This window comes from Rana temporaria, chromosome 7 (genome assembly GCF_905171775.1).
Source record: "Rana temporaria chromosome 7, aRanTem1.1, whole genome shotgun sequence".
In the NCBI taxonomy this organism is placed as follows: domain Eukaryota; kingdom Metazoa; phylum Chordata; class Amphibia; order Anura; family Ranidae; genus Rana; species Rana temporaria.
In genome coordinates this window covers 189,393,939-189,414,706 of record NC_053495.1, presented here as the reverse complement: position 1 = coordinate 189,414,706, position 20,768 = coordinate 189,393,939, and the positions used below count along the sequence as shown (strand labels likewise).

At 45.0% G+C, this 20,768-nt stretch overlaps 1 protein-coding gene across 1 annotated transcript in view; it reads left to right on the top strand.

The window, feature by feature from the left end:
* ACADM (acyl-CoA dehydrogenase medium chain) overlaps positions 1-20,768 on the top strand; it is a 30,189-nt gene that overhangs the window by 6,782 nt on the left and 2,639 nt on the right. The window contains exons 2-11 of the mRNA XM_040360675.1: positions 145-244; positions 2,621-2,718; positions 2,794-2,863; positions 3,967-4,067; positions 6,164-6,244; positions 7,497-7,627; positions 11,658-11,766; positions 12,935-13,075; positions 13,153-13,248; positions 14,821-15,069. Coding sequence (XP_040216609.1) covers positions 145-244; positions 2,621-2,718; positions 2,794-2,863; positions 3,967-4,067; positions 6,164-6,244; positions 7,497-7,627; positions 11,658-11,766; positions 12,935-13,075; positions 13,153-13,248; positions 14,821-15,069 — 1,176 coding nt within the window. The remainder of the gene's footprint in view (positions 1-144; positions 245-2,620; positions 2,719-2,793; positions 2,864-3,966; positions 4,068-6,163; positions 6,245-7,496; positions 7,628-11,657; positions 11,767-12,934; positions 13,076-13,152; positions 13,249-14,820; positions 15,070-20,768) is intronic.

Genomic DNA, 20,768 nt, shown 5'->3' with positions numbered 1-20,768 from the left:
AGATGTCAGGACTTGTAGTTCATTAATACAAAGAGCTCTGTGAATGAATGGCGTGGCCGGGCGTGGCGTATCGGAATATTGAGGAGAGTTGTTGGAAAGTTTAGATTGTTTTTTTGTGTCTAATTATCTGACTTTTTTCTGCAGGTGCTACAACACCTCACTAAACAAGGCTGGAGAGCCCAGTCCACGGCCCCCCACACTGCCGCCTCTGCCTCCCCCGCCTCCCATCCTGGCTTCAGCTTTGGTAAGTTTCCACTATCTGCAGATTGGCATCTGAGGAATTTGCCAGAGAGCCTGGGTAGAATTTGGCAGCGGGTCTAAATGGGCGGCACAGACAATCCCCTGTTATAGGGAAACCGGGTCTGACTTGTAAAGAAGTAATTGTGCTTAGTGAAAGAAGAGTACTGCTGTGTAGTAATCGCAGATCAGCTTTTATTGGCAAATATATGCAATACATCTCTCTTAGGCCTAGGTTGTGTGTGTGTGTGTGTGTGTGTGTGTGTGTGTGTGTATATATGTGTATATATATATATATATATATATATATATGTGTATATATATATATATATATATATATATATATATATATATATATATATATATATATATATATATATATATATATAGTCTGGGGAGCTGTAAAGTCATGTGACAGAGCCACATTTTTACTGCTCCCCCAAGGTGCAAAGGCAGCAGAAGTACGGGGATATACACATCCTATGACTGTGATGTTTTGCACCACAGCGCTGCAAATGTTATCCCTTCTATTGTGTTCATCACAACACCAATGGAGCGTGACCTGTCCAAGTGCAAATTGCATAGTTGCTGCATAGAGAGCGGTGTGCTTAAAGGCAGAAGGTTTTTTATCTTAATGCATTCTTTGCATTGAGATAAAACGCCTTCTGTGTGCATTAGCCCCCCCCCCCCCCCTCCAATACTTACCTGAGCCCCATCTTTGTCCATCGATGTCCACGAGTGTCTCACCTGTCTGAGACTGTCCCTATTAATTGGCTGAGAAGCAGCAGTGGCGCCATTGGCTCCCACTGCTGTCAAACAGTCAGTTAGCCATTAAGGACAGGATACCTTGATGGACTTTAAAGGAGTTCTCTAAGCTAAAACTTTTAACCCCCGCTGTGCCCGGGCTGTAAAACTATACAAAATAAACTTTCACTTACCTGCCTACGATCCCCCGTTGTTCCGATATCGCCGTCCCGTTCTCCGGTCCCGGTCTCTTCCACTTCCTGCGGGTCGGTGACTCACAGTGCACTCAGCCTATCAGCGGCCGCAGCAATGTCCCGTCGTGGCCGCTGATAGGCTGAGCGCACTGTGAGTCACCGACCCGCAGGAAGTGGAAGAGACCGGGACCGGAGAACGGGACGGCGATATCGGAACAACGGGGGATCGTAGGCAGGTAAGTGAAAGTTTATTTTGTATAGTTTTACAGCCCGGGCACAGCGTTTTAGCTTAGAGAACTCCTTTTAAGGAGGAAGAGGACATCTGAAGATTTCCCCTTCCCCCTGACATTGACATTTCTTGACACGCTTTTTTGAACTACTGTTTTCAGGGTAATGCGGCGTCATGCACGATGTGATGTTTCGGGGTTTCACAACTCTGCGCAACACATCAGGCATCATACCGCAGAATGGTTTGAATGAATGTAATTTAATTGTATGCTTGCAACTGTATTGATATGTAGTGTATTTATGCGCTGCGTTGCAGTACAGAGAATGTACCCTGTTGAAAGTATTTGATTTTTGTATATTTGCTTTGCAAAATAAACTTAAATATTGCCATTAAGGACAGAGGGGGGGGGGGGGGGCAAGACCAGTCCACGGCTCCGTGACTGGATGGACACGGGGAGCTGTGGCTCGGCTCGGGTGCCCCATAGCAAGCTACTTGCTCTGGGGGCACTCAACAGGAGGGAGGGGCCAGGAGTGCCAAAGAGGGACCTGAGAAGAGGAGGATCTGGGCTTCTCTGTGCAAATCCACTACACAGAGGAGAGAAGTATAACATGTTTATTGTTGTAGAAAAAAAACAAGACTTTTCAATCACTTTAATGCCCTTCTGTCAAACATCCTCATAAAAGCGATTTAATGTGGATTGCTCTTCAGAGGACTAATGCAACTGTAAACAAACCCCCGAAATGCACATTTATCTCATGTTTTGTAAATTCTACAAGTAGAATCTTGCTGTAGCGAGCTGACAAAGCTGCTTGTGTGTCGCTGAAACCCCAGGTAGTGTAGTCATCTCTGCCGAGTTTTTCCTTGATGGACTACAGAACACCTTCCCCTCTCCATAAACCTTCCTTGTTTACATTGATCTTTGTGCCCCCGATCACATTGGAGCGACCTGTAATGCGATTTGACAGGTGAAGCCTATTACTGCCAATCTCTCTTTTCAAATCGGTGCGAAGCTGACTTTGCGGTGCCGCAGCAATTTGAAAAAGGAAATTCCTGCACTACTTTTGGCGATTTCGGGTGCGACTTGCATAGACATCTGTGCATGAAGCCAGGCAACTAGCATTTTCAGAAGGAAGTTAGCAGTGACATCCTCCATGTTGGAATTTGTTTTGTTTCCATGTGTAACTGCACATTGCATATTATTTTTTTTCCTACACAGAGCTCAGCGAGCAGCAGAAAGAGTTTCAGGCTACAGCCCGGAAATTTGCCAGGGAAGAGGTCGTTCCAGCAGCCGCTGATTATGACAAAAGCGGGGAGGTGAGCTGTGTTTGTTTTCTTTGTAGCAATTACAAAGCATTGCAATCTTATTAAAGCAATCCTCTTTTGTCGTAGTATCCGGTTCCCCTCATCAAGAGGGCCTGGGAACTTGGTCTGATGAACGGACATATTCCAGAAAGCTGCGGTAAGATCACTCAGTGTGTCTCATATTTTGTCTGATTGTGAAACGGCAAAGTCTCTGAGCGGCCTCATGGTTCATCCACAAGCCCTGCAGCATGTAAACAGTCAGCCCCTATGTAGGTACAGGCTGAATACTACATGGCTTGTTTGCAGGAGTCTGGCATTGCACCTCCTCTGATCCACTGATCACGAGTGTAATGTTTTCCAAGCTTCTTGGGGGAAAAAATAATACATGCACATATTTTTGTAAGGGGGGAAAAAAAGGGCGCTTAAAGGTGAACTTATCGTTTAGCCCGGGTTCACACTATTACGGTGCGGGAACCGGTGCGATTCCAGTGCCGGTTACCGCATCGCATCTCCCCCGCAGGCAGTTCACACTGCCCTCTGCAAACGGCTGCAGATGTTAATGGCTGTTGCCACTTATACTTTATTCATTCATAGATCTCTGTGACCGACTGTATGCGGTCATGTGGGCGGAGCCCCCCATGGCAGCATTCTTTTCAATTTGTGATAGTGGGTGCGGGAAGAAGATCCCCAGCTGCTGTCAAAATAAGGGGGGGATCAGGATCGGGGAGAGGCTGAAGGAGTGGGAACATGTTGTTGGTGGAGCATGTAACATGTTCCCAAAGATCAACTTGTTTTTTTAAATGTAGATTATATTGTTTGTTCTAAATATATTATTTATAGACTTTTATTCTCCCCCTCCCCCCCAAAAAAAAAAAAAAATCTCCAAAAAGGTGCTTTCCTGTATAGAGTGCAGGTCTGCTGGGCTGGCAAAGCTCTGGCACTTCTGGTAATGTTGAGGTTTTCTTGGTTCCTTCTGCTTCTTACACATTATTATTGGTCCATTACCGTGACGAGCTGTTGCACCGGCCAATAGAATGTGTTGAAGATGGGATACGTACATGTAGTGCATAAAAGTGAGTGAACTCCAGACAGAGAACAAATAAAGCTATGAAAAAGATACATATTTGTTCTATGTCCTCATGCATAATAATCTTTTACTGATTAGCATCACATGTTGCGGTGCCAGTTTTTATTTGTATGGGTTTGCATTGTGTCCTGTCATGTGACTCCTCTGTTCATGTATGTGTGGTCTTCCTACAGGTGGCCTGAACCTTGGCATCTTTGACACCTGTCTAATTACTGAGGAAATTGCCTATGGATGTACTGGTATTCAGACCGCCATAGAGGCCAACTCCCTGGGGGTGAGTATGTGAAGAGCTAAAACTGAACTCCAGCCTTACCATCACTATTGTACATGCTCCTCTCCTGCACTGAAATGGCTTACTCTGATTTTACTGCACACTGTGACTGTCTCTGTGTGCATTTCCTAGCTGGACATCCAGCATCATCTAGCTTATCCCTCACCAGCTTTACAGTCCCTGTAGAATGCTTTTAAGTTGTCCTGTTTTGGGGGGGGGGGGGGGGTGTTTGTGTTTCTCTGTTATTGTGTACATTGCAGGATCAGTGTGGGGAGATTCTGTAGCCAGGAACTAGCAACAAGAGGGGGGCATGAGTGAACATGAGATTCAACGCTCATCACCCCTAGAGGGCGACATCTGAGCAGTCTTTACATTTCTGTTACTACATCTTGTGGAATACATATTAAGGGCCAGATTCACAAAGAGATACGACGGTGTATCTACAGATACACCATCGTATCTCTGACTTACACTGGTCCTATCTATGCGCCTGATTCATAGAATCAGATACGCATAGATAGGGCTAGATCCGACAGTGTTACAATGTGTTACACTGTCGGATCTTTTTTTCAATTTAAAAATGGCGCCGGGGGCGTTCCCTCTGATTTACGATAAATAATATGTAAATCCGAGAGATACGCAAATTCAAAAAAGGTACGCGGACCCGTCGCAGTGTTCTTGCGTCGTTTCCATAGCGGTTTTCCGTCGTATACTTACCCCTTTCTTTTATCAGGCGCAGCCAATGTTAAGTATAGCCGGCGTTCCCACGTCAAATTTGAATTTTCCTACATCGTTTGCGTACGCCGATTCACGAACACGCGCGTCGCAAGTCCCGCTCACGTCGCAACCACTGACGTCCTAGTGACATCAGTGGGAGCAATGCACGCCGGGAAATTCCCCGGACGGCGCATGCGCATTTAAATCGGCGTGGGAACGCGCCTGATTTAAATAGTACACTCCCCTAGCCGCGGAATTTGAATTCCGCCGGGGGATTTAGGATCCGCCGTCGCAAGTTTGGAGGTAAGTGGTTTGTGAATTAGCCACTTGCCTCCTAAACTTGCGGGAGCGGATCTTAATTCACGTAGAACGAGCGGATCTATAGATCCGCTGCGCTACGTGAATCTGGCCCCAAAACTGGACTTGTCATAAATGTAACGTAGAATGATCTCATGGCTACATGGAAGCAGCATAAAAAGGCAGATTTTATTTATTTTTATTTTTTGTCTGCCATGGATAACAAGTATTCTTCCTATTGGCACCTTTTTATGTATTAGGCCCAGTAGTATTCTAAAAGTAAACGTTCTTTTGGTCATAGAAACTACTCAACTAATGAAGCCGAGACAATAAAAGGCAGAATATGGTTTGTACACTTAGCCCCGGTTCACACTGGTACGATGCGGGAAACCCTCAGATTTCAGTGCGGATTGCCACATCACACCTGAATCGCACACTGGTTCACACTGACATCTGTGAACCACTGGGGTTGTCAATGTAAAGTTAATGACACCCCCAAATCGTATCGCAGTGCAAAGTGTTAAATGGTACACCCATGCGATCCGATTCCAGTGCGCACCAAAAAAAGGGTCCTGCATGATTTTGGAGCGAATGCGATTTCCACCATACAGTTTGTATGGCTAAATTCACATCGCACAGACGTCGCATGTGATCTGCACAGCAATTCGGTTGCGAATCACATGCGATGTCTGTCACCGCACAAGTGTGAACCAAGCCTTAGGGATGCTTTTCACATAGAAGACTTGGTGTGATTACAAGGTTTGTTGTTGGCGCTCTGAAGCCCTGAAAGAACATTTGGGGGTTATTTACGAAACGCAAATTCACTTTGCACTACAAGTGCAAAGTGCACTTGGAAGTGCAGTCGCTGTAGATCCGAGGGAGACATGCAAGGAAAATAAAAAACAGCATTTTAGCTTGCACATGATTGGATAATAAAATCAGCAGAGCTTCCCTCATTTTAGATCTACCCCTCAGATTTACAGCGACTTCACTTCCAAGAGGACTTGTAGTGCAACGTGGATTTGCCTTTCGTAAATAATCCCCACAGTATTCAAAGATGGTGACAGATGTGTTCATTTTTACAGCAAATGCCAGTGATCATAGCCGGCAATGAGGCGCAGCAGAAGAAGTACCTGGGAAGAATGACAGAAGAACCTTTGATGTGTGTAAGTAGAGAGTTTGGAGTTATTTTTATGCTGTTTGCATTGTTCTCTGCTGGCTTCTAAATCTGGAGCGCTATTCTTTTGAATGGAAGGAAAAAAAAGGCTGGGAAGAGAGCACGGTCTTCTTTAACTGTAAGATCCCTCAAGGGGTCCCCCTTGGGGAAAGCGCTTCCCGGAGGGGTTAGCTGATGCAGGGAGGAGCCAAGACAGCCGGCGAGGGACCCTAGAAGACAAGGATCAGGGCCACTCTGCGCAAAACGAGCTGCACAGTGGAGGTAAGTATGGTATGTTTGTTGTTTTTATTTATTTTTTAACTCGAACCAATAATACCACTTTAAGTGCACAGAAAATTCGTGTGATGCACACCCCAGCCTTCATTTTATGAATGGGATATTACATTGCAGTATATAGCCAAGAGTGAGATTATATATCCACGGATCTCAGAATGTGAAAACTCAGAAGATCAGCATTGCAAAAGTAAGCGTAAAGGCCCGTACACACGATCCAATTTTACGACAATAATTGTATGACGGACGTGTTTTGTCGGATAATCCGACCGTGTGTACGCTCCATCAGACAATTGTTGACGGAATTACCGGCAACAAATGTTGGCTGTTCATGCTCACCAACTATCTGGCAACAAATCTGGTACGTCGGATTATCCGATCGTGTACACAAATCCGTCCAACTAAAATCCAAAGTACAAACACGCATGCTCCGAACCAATGCTAAACATCAGACAACAATAGCAGAAGTTGTCCAAAGGGTGGCGGTAAAGAGCTGAAAAACCATGTGGTTTGGTAAATGTTGGGCCGTGTGTATGCAGAACAAGTTCACGGCCAACGCCCCTTCAGACAAAAATCCACGGAAAAGTCCGATGGTAGTCCGATCGTAAGGCTCTGGAAGAATGGCTTCAGGGCAATAAACAGAATCGTCCCAAATTTTATTAAACCTTGGTATTGAATCCTCAATTGGCGCAGTCAGGTGTTCCATTCTGCGTATATTGGCTACAGTAGACAGAAGTTGGGGGCCAGTGGGAGGAGAATTAGACAACCAAGAACATGGAAATACCTTTTGCCAATAGTAAAATTTACAGATAAATTTTTATGTCTAGTTCAACTGCATGAAGGTCGGTCTTCTAGACATGCTCTCCAATTTTGTGTATCGTATCTGGAATTAACCCAACGTGGCCCTTTTGCTGACCGCGAAAGTTTGTATTTTGCTAAACTATAACCAGTCAACCATTATCCTACAGGCCTACTGTGTAACTGAACCTGGAGCTGGTTCAGATGTGGCCGGCTTGAAGACCAGAGCAGAGAAGAAGGGCGATGAGTACATCATCAATGGACAGAAGATGTGGATCACCAATGGGGGCAAAGCTAACTGGTATGCTGTTGAGTCATTTTATGTATTTTATTTCTTCCTTGCTCTTTTGGACCTTAGCCCTCATTTACACAGGGTGAAGTAAAGCATAAGCCTGTGGAGGGCCATGTTTACCTACATGGGGATGCACAGGTGTTCACTTTGATGTCAGCAGACAGACCCTGCTCCCAATCTGACATCGGTGCGGGTGCATGACCCCAGTGCAGCCAGTGTGTGTTCAGGGCCATGCACCCGCATAGATGTCGGATTAAGAGCAGCATCTCTGTCAGTTCAGCTGCTGTGTTCCAATTGAGATCATTGGGACTGCCTGCATAGGGATGCATGGAACACCTGTGAATCCCTGTGTGGGTTAATCAAAGCCACCCTAGTGGGTACGCTTTAGTACAGGGATCTTCAAACTAAGGCCCTCCAGTTGTTCAGGAACTACAATTACCATCATGTCTGTGAATGTCGGAGGTCTACAATGCCTCATGGGATGTGTAGTTCCGCAACAGCTGGAGGGCCATAGTTTGAGGATCCCTGCTTTAGTATGATCCATGTGAACCAGACAAAGTTGACAGAAAATGTGTATTTTAGCTATGGATAGGAGTTTGACTTTTAAAGCGGTTTCATAAATCTCCTCCTAAGGCTAGACTTGTCTCCCTCTCCCTCTGTTGCAGTAGGTCAGGATTCTAGTTGTCTGTAGTCTCTCTTCCTATATAGTATTTTTATTTTTATATTGGATAGAGTAAGGGAGGGTCTTTTTTTTTTTTTTTTTTTTTCATCTGTCTCCCATTGGGTTTTGAAGATTTCCCTTCACTTCCTGTCCCATAGTCAAAACAGGAAGTAAGAGGAAATCCCTGCAAATTAACGGAATCCCTTTGGGGGGGCCCCCAGTTCACCAGAACTAGTGTCTCCATTGGAAGATTTCCCCACTATTACTTTTTTGGGGACAACCCAAAATGTGGGATTTTTCACTTTCACTGAAGATGGTAATCAAGACACATGGAGAGGGTGAATCTTCTTAACAGGTTCTAATCCATCTCCACTCTGTCCAAAACAAAGTTTTGTCTTTAGTTCTTCTCTTTTTCCTATAGGTAAGTCTATAATAAGGCTTATCTATAGATGGCATAACTTTCTCATAAAAAGTGCACCGTTTTGGATATTTACTATAAATGCAGCCAGTGACCTCACCAGCGCATGTGCTCTGAAATTATGGCTACGCGAGCCATTTCTCAGAGTCATGTGCCATAAACGGCGGCTCCCGCATGCATGCGCAGCAGTGACGTCATTGCGGCTCCGGCCAGTCACAGAGCCCGAACTCGGAAGAGTTCGGACTCCGGCTGGTTCAGTACTGGTTCACACTAGTGCAACTTGAGTAACTCCAGAGGCATAACTAGAACCTTCAGGGCCCAATGATCCCGGGGCCCTTTACTCCCATTGCAGAGTGACTTGCGACACAGATTTCATAAAACTGGAGAGTGCAAAGTCTGAGCAGCTGTGCATAGAAACCAAACCGCTTCTAACTTCAGTTTGTTCAATAAAGCTTTGACAAAAAATAAAAATAAACTTGAAGCTTATTGGTTTCTCTGCAGAGCTGCACCAGATTTTGCACCCTCCAGCTTTAGTAAATCGATTTGCAGTAGTGTGAACCTAGTTTACACTTAATGGCTCAAAAAGTAAAAAAACCTCATAGTGCTTCATTTTAAAAAATAACTTGTCCTTTATTAAAAGTATAATAAAATTACCTCATAAAATCCATGACATAAAAACCATCTTTATAAAATATAAAACTCATTTAAATGCTTAAAGCAGAGTTCTAACCACTTTTGAGAGGTGGTCTTAAACTAAAGACCACCTGTCCACCCCTCGTTTTTGGGTTGTAAAAATTTTTTAAATGTTTTTTTCTTCTAACTTGCCTTTTTTATGAAGTACAGCATGTACTTCCGATCCAAACGGTCCGCAGCGCAGGCCGTCACAGCCTCTTCTTCAGCGAGCCCCCCTGCTGTCTTGTGTGTCACAGAAGAGAGACAGCCATTCACAAAGCGCAGTGCGACTGGCACATGCGCAGTAGGAGACGGGCACTGAAGCCGCAAGGCTCCACTGCCGGTTTCCCTTAATTAGAATGGCGGCGCCTGCACCCAAACCGATGGACGGATCTGCCTTGGGGGGCCAACATTGTGGGCTCCCTGGACAGGTGAGTGTCCTTATTAAGTCAGCAGCTACAGTGTTTGTAGCTGCTGACTTTTTAAAAAAGAAAAAATTTGCGGGTGGAACAACGCTTTAGGAGGAGCAATTGTTGACTTCCAGCGCCATCTAGTGTACAAATTATAAATTGTAACCCTATATAACAATTTTTAAAAATCATTAATAAAACTGTTTTATTAAAAGGGGAAGCTCTGCTTGTCTGCTAAACATTGATAACAATGCAATTAAACTTTACACACAACTCAAAAGTGATTGTAAAGGAAAAATTGTTAAAAAAAAATAACAAGCATATTATACTTGCCTGCTCTGTCCAGTGGTTTTGCACAAAGCAGCCCCAATCCTCCCTTTTTTTTTTTTTTTGGGTCCCTCACTGGCGCTTTGGGCCCCCCAGTCTCGGCTCTCTCTCCTCATTGGTTTACTGGCCAATGGCTCATTCTGCTGTCTGAGCCAGGGAGAGTTCCCGGAGAGCTGAGACTCTCGTGCATATTGATAGATTGCAATGGGGCTCCGGTAAGTTTTTAGGGGGCTGTAAACAGGTGTACAAGCCTCTTGCTGTGGGGGTACTCATACATACTCGCTCCCGAGCTGGCTCTCTGCGTACATGAGATACAGAGCATGGCTCGGCCCCATCCCTCACTCCTATCTCACTGGATGTGATTAACAGCAGCAGAAACCAATGGTTCCTGCTGCTGCATTTTAGCCAATCAGGAGGCAGAGAGCCGGCAGAACGTGGGGTCTCGTGCACATTGCTTTATCGGACTTAGGGAAGTATAAGGGGGGGGGGGGGGCTGAACACTGAGGCTGGGTTTACACTATTGTGAATTGGAGGTGGGTTCTCCTGCCTCCAATTCGCTATAGCCGGAGATTTTGGCCAGCTCTCTATGGAGCCGGTTTGCATATCTCCGCTAAAGCTCTGGTGTGAATTTGCACAGGAGTGCCGTTCGTTTTTTGGTCTGTTTTCAGGTCTGAATTCAGCACAGGACCCCTGCTGGGAGCTGCATCGGTATTGGGTGTGAACCCAGCCTGAAGATTTTTTTTTTTTTTACTTTTATGCATACAATGCATGAAGGTAAAAAACCTTCAGCCTTTACAACCACTTTTACTTAACCCCCACTCTATTGGAAAGGTGAGGACACATTTTCAGCCACACAGACTGCTGCAGTACCTGCCCTCCAATCATAACAGAAAGGGAGACAAAACCATTGACAGGTCAGACTCAAGGTAGTTTATCAGCAAGTTAGCTGAGCTCCTTTGGTTAACTGATGAGAGGCAGCAGACCGATCAACTGAAGGAGCTTACATGGCAGACTGACAAGGCAGTGCTGTTATTGGGGAATGTATAAAGGCAATTTGACATCCAGTACAGTTTTGTCTGTCTGGAGGTTTTTTCTATGCGTTTGTGAAAGCTTATATTTGAGGTCAATGTCCAGGTTCCTTACTGCCCTACCTCTGTGAGCACTGGGTGTTCAAAATCAACCCTCTTTGGGGTGCACTGGGCTCACAATAGAATGCTGCCGGGAACAGGGCGCCCCATTATGTCATTGCTGCTCTGTGCAGCATTTAGAAATGCCCACCTCTGCTGCAGGAAGAAGACTCAGGCAGTTCATATGCTAAACTACTTAGAAGACTGCTGCAAGAAAGGTATATTTAAAGAAAAAAACATAATTGGACTTTTAAAGTAAGGGAAGAAATTTGCAATAAAAGAATGATGCACAGAATAATTTGTACAGGCCTCCCTAGCACGGGTTACTGCGAAAAAAAGTAGCACAGCGATTTAAGCGGCCACCAGATTTTTAGCTTGCTTCTGTTTCCAGCTACATAACAATCTGTTTTGTTCTGTTCCGCAGGTATTTTCTTTTGGCACGGACTAATCCTGACCCCAAATCCTCAACAGGAAGGGCATTTACTGGATTTATTGTAGATGCTGACGCTCCTGGAGTACAGATTGGAAGAAAGGTAAATACCTGAGTATTATTACTAGAGGTCCAAAGCCTTTCTTTAAATGATTTTAATGATTGGGTTTACATATTTGTTATAGGGGAACTGCACCTTCCCTATAAAATTACATTTTATATCCCCAACACTTGTCCCAATAAAAAAAAAAAAAAAAAAAACGTGCATGCAGGCAAACTTCTCCTTACACTGCTTTTTCTCTGGCGCGGCCATCTGCAATCGAGATCTGGTGAATGCGTAAACGCACTGTGGTGGCAACAGCTGCTGATGTATGAGAGAGCAGTGTTTCTTCTGTCAAAGCCCCAGCAGTGCAGTAATAGTTGTACTCTGGGAGCTCCATAAAACTGTCCCATGTAAAATAAAGTGGTTGTAAAGGCTGAAGCTCTGTGTGTTTTATGGACGAATAGAGTGGGGCTCGGGAGCCAGCACGCACCAGTGCTCCCATAGCAAGCGGCTTGCTATCAGGGCCATTAGTAAAGGGAGAAGAGCCAGGGGCGGCGGCGGACCCGTGAAGAGAGGATCAGGATTGCTCTGTGCAAAACCACTGCACACAGCAGGCGAGGTTGTCGTGTGTTTGTTTTTTTAAATCTGACCAAAAATGCAGCAAGCAGGATTTTTAACACCACAATGGAAGCGCAACGGACCAATGTAAAGACTTGCATAGAATTTTTAAAGGGATACATTTTAATTGAGCTTTTCTTGGCAATAAAAGTGAGTACAACCCAAAGTAAAAATGTCCAAATTGGGCCCAAAGTGTCAATATTAACCTTAACCTTCTTGGGCATGGAGTTCACCAGAGCTTCACAGGTTGCCACTGGAGTCCTCTTCCACTCCTCCATGATGACATCACAGAGCTGGTGGATGTTGGAGATCTTGTGCTCCTCCACCTTCTGTTTGATGATGCTCAGTAGGGTTTAGGTCTGGAGAGATGCTTGGCCAGTCCATCACCTTTACCCTCAGCTTCTTTAGCAAGGCAGTGGTCGTCTTGGAGGTGTTTGGGGTCGTAATGTTGGAATACTGCCCTGCGGCCCAGTCTCTGAAGGGAGGGAGGGGATCATGCTCTGCTTCAGTATTTCACAGTACAATTATTTTTTTTTTAAATAAAACCATAAAAAAAGTTGTACATGGTTTTTGCTTTCTTATTTTAATAAATCATTTATTTTCTTTGCAGGAGATGAACATGGGTCAGCGATGCTCAGACACCAGGGGCATTGTGTTTGAGGACGTCAGAGTTCCCGCTGAGAATGTCCTGATTGGGGAAGGGGCCGGGTTTAAGATCGCAATGGGGGCCTTTGATAAGACCAGACCACCAGTAAGATCTCTGTTCTATAGAAAGTTCTCTACAGTTGGATAAAGACCTTTTCATGACTGCTCATATCCTTGTTACAGGTGGCTGCCGGTGCTGTCGGTCTCGCCCAGAGAGCTCTGGATGAAGCCACTAAATACGCGATGGAGAGGAAGACATTTGGAAAAGTCCTTGCTGAGGTATGTGAATGCTGCACAATAATATAGGTGTGTACAGATCGTAAATACAAAGTTTGCTTATCTTGTAGGCCACTACCCACAATTTTTGGGGGAAAAACGCAACAAACTGGTTGTACACAAGGCAATAGATCGACTTTTGTACAACCAGGTAGGCCATACATGGATCAAAATGTATCCGTTCCCCGCTGAACCGGCTGAATTTTGATCCATGTATGGCCAACCCAAGTTACTTTCCCTACAACAGCAGCTTACAGTTGTTTATTGTATGGATCAGTGACATCACATGGCCTTCTCCCAGGGCCCCTGCAAAGCTCAGAATCCAAATTTCATAAAAAAAACATCTCTCAGCATTGTGCAGGATTTTGTGTTTTTAAAGCAGAGTTCCACCCAAAAGTGGAAGTTCCACTTTAAAGCGGTGGTTCACCCTAATTAACAAGTTTCTACCATTTAAATCCAGCATACTAGCGTGAGCTACAGTATGCCTTTATTTATTTTTTCGGTGCCGTACTTGGTTTAATCCCGTAGTGAAGTTTCAGACTCCCCGCGGGGAATGGGCGTTCCTATGCAGAGGGAAGATGATTTACGGCCGGCTATGGCGCGTCACGCTTCCCGAAAGTAGCCGGAGTAGGTCTCAGCTCTTCACGGCGCTATACGGCGCCTGCGCACAGACTAGGAGCTGACTGCGCAGGCGCCATGAAGAGCCAAGTTTTATTTCGGCTATTTTCGGGAAGCGTGACGCGGCATAGCCGGCCGTCAATCATCTTCCCTCTGCATAGGAACGCCCATTACGAAACTTCACTACGAGATTAAACTGAGTACGGCGCCAAAAAATAAAATAAAGGCATACTGTAGCTCGCGCTAGTATGCTTGATGGCATGCTAGAAAGAAGAACATTTTTTTTAGGGTGAACCCCCGTTTTAAGGCCTCCTCACCCCCTTCTATGCCACATTTGGCATGTCATTTTTTTGGGGTGGGGAGTTGGTACCTAGTTTTGACAGGTACCCAGCTCCGACTTCCATTCGGCCTGCCTAGGCGACTCGAGCGGAAGATTGCCCAACCGTTAAGGAGGCACAGCGCAACTCATGCATGTGAAGTATGGGCACCCGGCAGTGAAGCCGCAAGCTGTCACAGCCGGGTGACCATACTTGTGCCAGCGTTGGGTGCCCATGCGATGCCTGCACTGGAGAGAATTAACGGTTCAGGCGGCAGCATCGCTGGATCCTGGGACAGGTGAGCGTGTTTATTAAAAGTCAGCAGCTACACTTATTTTTTTTATGTTTTTTAAGCTGCTGACTTAACACAAAAACAAATGGAACGCCACTTTGACCTTTTCCCATATAACAGCTTTTATACATTGGGAAGGGGGGTGTTGTCTACAAGATGGGCAGACCTTGCATTTTTGCAGGTTCGCTTTAAATATTACAAGGTGGATAGTTGGGTGTAAGGTTGAGGATTAGGGGGTTGGATTTGGGGTTAAAGTAAACTGGTTAGGTTTAAAAAAATTCAGGTATAGCTATATCATACACATATATATATATATTAAACGATATATATTCTTCAAATCTGTCTTAGCATCAAGCTGTCTCATTCATGCTTGCCGAGATGGCCATGAAGGTGGAACTGGCTCGCCTGGCATACCAGAGAGCAGCCTGGGAAGTGGATGCAGGCAGAAGGAACACCTACTACGCCTCCATCGCCAAGGCTTTTGCCGGAGACATCGCCAATCAGGTGGCTTCAGACGCTGTGCAGATTTTCGGTGGCAATGGCTTTAACAGTGACTACCCTGTGGAGAAGCTAATGAGGGATGCCAAAATATACCAGGTGAGGAATGCGCAAGTAGAAATATTTCAGCAGAGCTGTTATGCACAGCACTGGGTTATTGAAACTGGTATTTTTATGTGATTTCTTCTAGAATATATTGTAACGTTCGGGGGCTATTGCTTGGTGGGATTAAGTGCACAAACCGTTTGGGGGAACATAAAAAGGCTTTTATTCATAGATCAACCAAAAATAAGGCTTTTCTCAGCACACAAGGAAAAACTTATAACAGAAAAGTCTGCTTAGCTTTAGCATCAAATAAAGTCTGCTTATCTTCAGCACCAAAAATAAGTCAAAACAAAACACATACAGTTCGTTGGTAGACGGGTCTTCACCCCCTGTATTCCAAAAGTCCTCACTGTATTCTGAACAGCAGCTATCAGACTCCCAGCTTGTCCTCACAGGTGCAACCTCCACACTCCTTCACACACCTCCAGCACCACTTCCTGTCTTATGGGTGGTTCTCTGGGAGTGTTAACACCTTGTGTGCTGGCTCTTCATTGTTTAGGAGTGGAGGCTCTTTCCCACCCAAATAGCACTTTAGAGCCTCCAGAATTCCAGGCCCCAAATTACTCTATCAAGACAGAGAACTGCGAGCAAGTCCTCTCTGGATTAACTCTTACCTGGAATCCTTCACCCACTTTGGGTGACCCCCCTGAACACTCTTCCCGCTACTTAAAGGGACCATATCCCAAATAGTGGTGCTGTAGTGTATAGCACCCGTCCAGGACCCAACCCTGGTGTCCTGTACAATATACAAAAACAAGCAATTTCATTCCTTGTTTAAACATGGTATGATGTAAAACCACTCAGGTTAACAATAGGCAGTTAACATCAGGAAGCAAAAGAAACCTGAATATACTATTCTTTATTCATATCGCCTATCCTGAGCCTCCAGACTGGGAGCTCCGTGTAGGCCGATACCATCTTCAGCTACAAGTTGGAGTTGTCCAAAAGAGCCTGCACTGTCTGTTTTAAGTATTTAATTTAAATGCAGGGCTAGTACTGTGGCCAACACCTTGGTGGATACCCGAGGTGCGGATGAGAGGGTGCAGAGCTGAGCCATAAACTGGTAGTGCAGGGGCCCTACAGCAAGCTCTGATGTGCTGAAAGGTTGGAGAAATGCAAGTAAGCATCTTTAGTCCCTTAACGCCCGCCGCACAACTATTTACATCCGCACAATGGCACGGACAGGCAGAAGGACGTATATATACGTCCTTGCCTTTCCGCGGGTCCGATAGGGACCCCCCCCCCCGCTGCGTGCGGCGGGCGGATTTCCTCGGGGAGCGATCCGGGATGACGGCGTGGCTATTCGTTTATAGCCGCTCCGTCGCGATCGCTCCCCGGAGCTGAAGAACGGGGAGAGCCGTATGTAAACACGGCTTCCCCGTGCTTCACTGTGGCGGCGCATCGATCGTGTGATCCCTTTTTATAGGGAGACTCGATCGATGACGTCACACCTACAGCCACACCCCCCTACTGTTGTAAACACACACTAGGTGAAGCCTAAAATGTTCAGCGCCCCCTGTGGTTAACGCCCAAACTGCAACTGTCATTTTCACAGTAAAGAATGCAATTTAAATGCATTTTTTGCTGTGAAAATGACAATGGTCCCAAAAATGTGTCAAAATTGTCCAAAGTGTCCACCATAATGTCGCAGTCACGAAAAAAAATCGCTGATTGCCACCATTAGTAGTAAAAAAAAAAAAAATTCATAAAAATATCCACTATTTTGTAAACGCTATAAATTTTGCGCAAAACAAACGATAAACGCTTATTGCGGTTTTTTTTTTTTTTTTTTTTTCAAAAAATAGGTAGAAGAATACGTATCGGCCTAAACTGAGGAAAAAAATAAATGTTTTATATATGTTTTTGGGGGATATTTATTATAGCAAAAAGTAAAAAATATTGATTTTTTTTCAAAATTGTCGCTCTATTTTTGTTTATAGCGCAAAAAATAAAAACCGCAGAGGTGATCAAATACCACCAAAAGAAAGCTCTATTTGTGGGGAAAAAAGGATGTCAATTTTGTTTGGGAGCCACGTCACAGGAGCGCACAATTGTCTGTTAAAGCGACGCAGTGCCGAATTGTAAAAACGCCTTTGGGCATTTAGCAGCATATTGGTCCGGGGCTTAAGTGGTTAATGTCTACAGTAGTCAAAAAGTCTACCTGCTTCATCCTTTAAGCAAGGGATTAACTGTAGCAGTGGTCTCCTAATAGATTTAGACCAGTCAGACATAATTTGGACAAAGTAAGGTTACCTCCAGAATCAGATGAAGGGTGAGGCCAACTAACAAGAATAGAGCCCTAGAAAGGGCTTCCAATAGCTTAAAGATTGGCATGTCCTTTACCAGAATAGTAGGCATCTATTAATGCAGGCACTGATCTACAGCGATAATAGACAACTTCTGCACACAATCTTCACTAAATTTTAAAAAGTGTCACCGGCGCAAAAGTAATATATTAAAACTGTGCGTGATCTGCTGCAATACTGTATAAGCCCTCAATAGGGGGATTAGATGTGCATAAAAATAAAAATGTTATTGCGCTGATCTAACTCTCCAAAGAACTCTCTGTGAGTGCTTTATATACTGTGAACTAATCACAGTATATAAAGCACTCCCAGAGAGTTCTTTGGAGAGTTAGATCAGCGCAATAACACTTTTCTTTTTAATCTTCACTAAATGGATATAAAACGAATAAGTACTTGGGGGAGCAAACAGCTTGTCAGGATATTTCAAATCCCTATGGAGAAATATTTGAAAATGTGGGTGAAAAGGGAATATCTGTGGCCTTATTAGTTTTAAAGGACCCAGGGCTGGAATCGGCACAGGTAGAAGTAACAGACTGATCTTCTAGTTTCATAGTGGTATGCACTGCATCAGTTTGGAAGTTCTAGTACTTTATTGTAATTCCTTGGGGCAAGCCCATCCTTCAAGGACAGGAGTAAGTTAGAATTGGAGTCTCTGGGGGCCCATGGCCTGGATGCTGCTAGGGCAGGGATATGCAATTAGCGGACCTCCAGCTGTTTTAAAACTACAAGTCCCATCATGCCTCTGCCTCTGGATGTCATGCTTGTGGCTGTCAGAGTCTTGCTATGCCTCATGGGAATTGTAGTTCTGCAACAGCTGGAGGTCCGCTAATTGCATATCCCTGTGCTAGGGCAAGGAACAAATCTGATATGGGATTTGTGGGGGATGGTGCAGGAGCACATTTGAGGCCTCTGTGATCAGTTTTCAAAATGACTGGTTGATTTGGGTCATATAATTGCATTAAAACCTCGGCAAAGGGGGGGGGAGAGGGCCCAACCACACCCAACACAGACGTGGAGAACTCCAGGGGTAGATCCAACTCTAAGATCAGAGGATAACATGATTTCAGCCTACAGTTATTGGTATTGCCAGAAAGCGAAGCCCCAGAAATGTTGATAGAATGTGAGCTTGGGGGCACCTGGTACAGCAACCCCCAAATAACTGAGGTAGCTCTCGTTGTACGGCCTGACTAACTTACTAAATGAGTATTTAGTGACCGCACAAGCACTGAGGCAATGCCAGCAGCTCTGGACCTGGAAAGCGGCTAACTTTCCCCAGAATGAGGACCGGCCTGTATAGATCAGGGCAAACAAAAAAGTTTATAAAGTTCTTGATAAGTCCAAAGTCTATTAGATACCCACACTTCAGGCAGTTTGTTCTATAGAGTAGAAGCCGCAATGAGAAGAGTAAAATTGCAATGTTGTGCGGACAATAAAAGAGGAAACCGACAAGTACCATCTAAGCGCAGTAGTAGATAAACACACATCCCAGCAAAATGCAGACGCCTGGATAGCGGAGGATAGATGAGCTTCTTTGACAAGTCATCGTGTGAGTTGTTGAATAGTTGTACAATAAAATCCTGTGTTTTTATCTATCTACTGCTGCACTTGGATGGCGCTTGTCTGCATGTTCTTTTATGTAAAAGAAACAATGGGGTAGATTCAGAGAGAATTTTATATATCCATAGATACGCCACGTAAATTCAAATCTGCGCCGGCGTATCTTCTTTCTGTATTCAGAAAGCAAGATACGCCGACATTAGCCTAAGATACAACTTGCATAAGTCTTACGCTGTCGTATCTTAGGGTGCATTCTCACGCTGGCCGCTAGGTGGCGCTCCTACGTTTTTGGCGTACATTATGCAAATTACCTAGTTACGCCGATTCACAAACGTATGCGCGCCCGGCGGTAGTTTTTTACGTCGTTTGCGTAAGTCGTTTTCGGCGTAACGTTGCTCCTGCTATTAGGTGGAACAGCCAATGTTAAGTATGGACGTCTTTCCCGCTTTGAAATTTGAATTGTTTGCGTCGTTTGCGTAAGTCGTTTGCGAATAGGGCTGGACGTAATTTACGTTCACGTCGAAACCAATACGTCGTTGCGGCATACTTGAGAGTAATGCACACTGGGATATGTACACGGACGGTGCATGCGCCGTTCGTAAAACACGTCAATCACGTCAGGTCATAACACATTAGCATAAAACACACCCCCCCCATTTGAATTACGTGGGCTTACGCCGGCCCCATTTACGCTACGCCGCCGCAACTTACGGAGCAAGTGCTTTGTGAATACTGCACTTGCTCCCGTAAGTTGCGTCGGCGTAGCGTAAATACAATACGCTGCGCCGCTGTAACTAGGCGCGCAGGTACCTGAATCTGCCCCAGTGTTTTTCCAGGCAGTTCTGTGCCCCTTCGTTAGGCCTGTTTCCTACTCCTGACAATCCTGATTTCTGGGTATATTACTGATAGATTTACATCAGTTTTGGGAGTGTACTGATGTCTGAAACATTCTGATCTGACAAGCGTTTGATTAGAAAAAAAAATAAAATATATATTACCGTATAACGAGCGCCGGCGTATAACGTGCGCCTACATTTTAAGAGGGAATTTTCTGGAAAAAACACATTTTTTAAATAAACAGCTTTTGAAGCAATCTAAGGGTCTCGCACACATACCTCGGAGGGGAAGGAGGGGGACGAGCACACATACCTCGGAGGGGAACGAGCACACATACCTCGGAGGGGAAGGAGGGGGACGAGCACACATACCTCGGAGGGGAAGGAGGGGGACGAGCGCACACATACCTCGGAGGGGAAGGAGGGGGACGAGCGCACACATACCTCGGAGGGGAAGGAGGGGGACGAGCACACATACCTCGGAGGGGAAGGAGGGGGATGAGCACACATACCTCGGAGGGGAAGGAGGGGGACGAGCACATATCCTTTTGTATAGTAATTATATGAACAACTAGTGAAAAAGCAAAAACAGTTCTGCTTTTCTAGATGAAGACACTTAGTCAGGCACATCCTGTTTCTTAACAACTGGTCTAACAAAATGAGTTTAAGAGGCTGTTAGAGTCATTATAACAAAGTTACCGCAAGAAGGGAACATATGTTTTCAGAGACTAGAATCGAGTCTAATAAGTAATGTCACAGCTGAGGAAATTTGTAAAGGAGGACTCGCTGGCTGTGATTTCTTGGCTTGTATTTCAGACTTACTTTAAAATGTGATTTAATCTCTCGTCTCTGTATACACGTGCACTCATCGCCCGCCGGAAAAATCACTGAACCGTCATCTCCTCTCACTCGGCTGTCACGTCACACATGCACAGTCCCGTCTCCGCCATCAGCATTGGACCATCTCCTGTGACAGACAGAACACTGTTCCAAT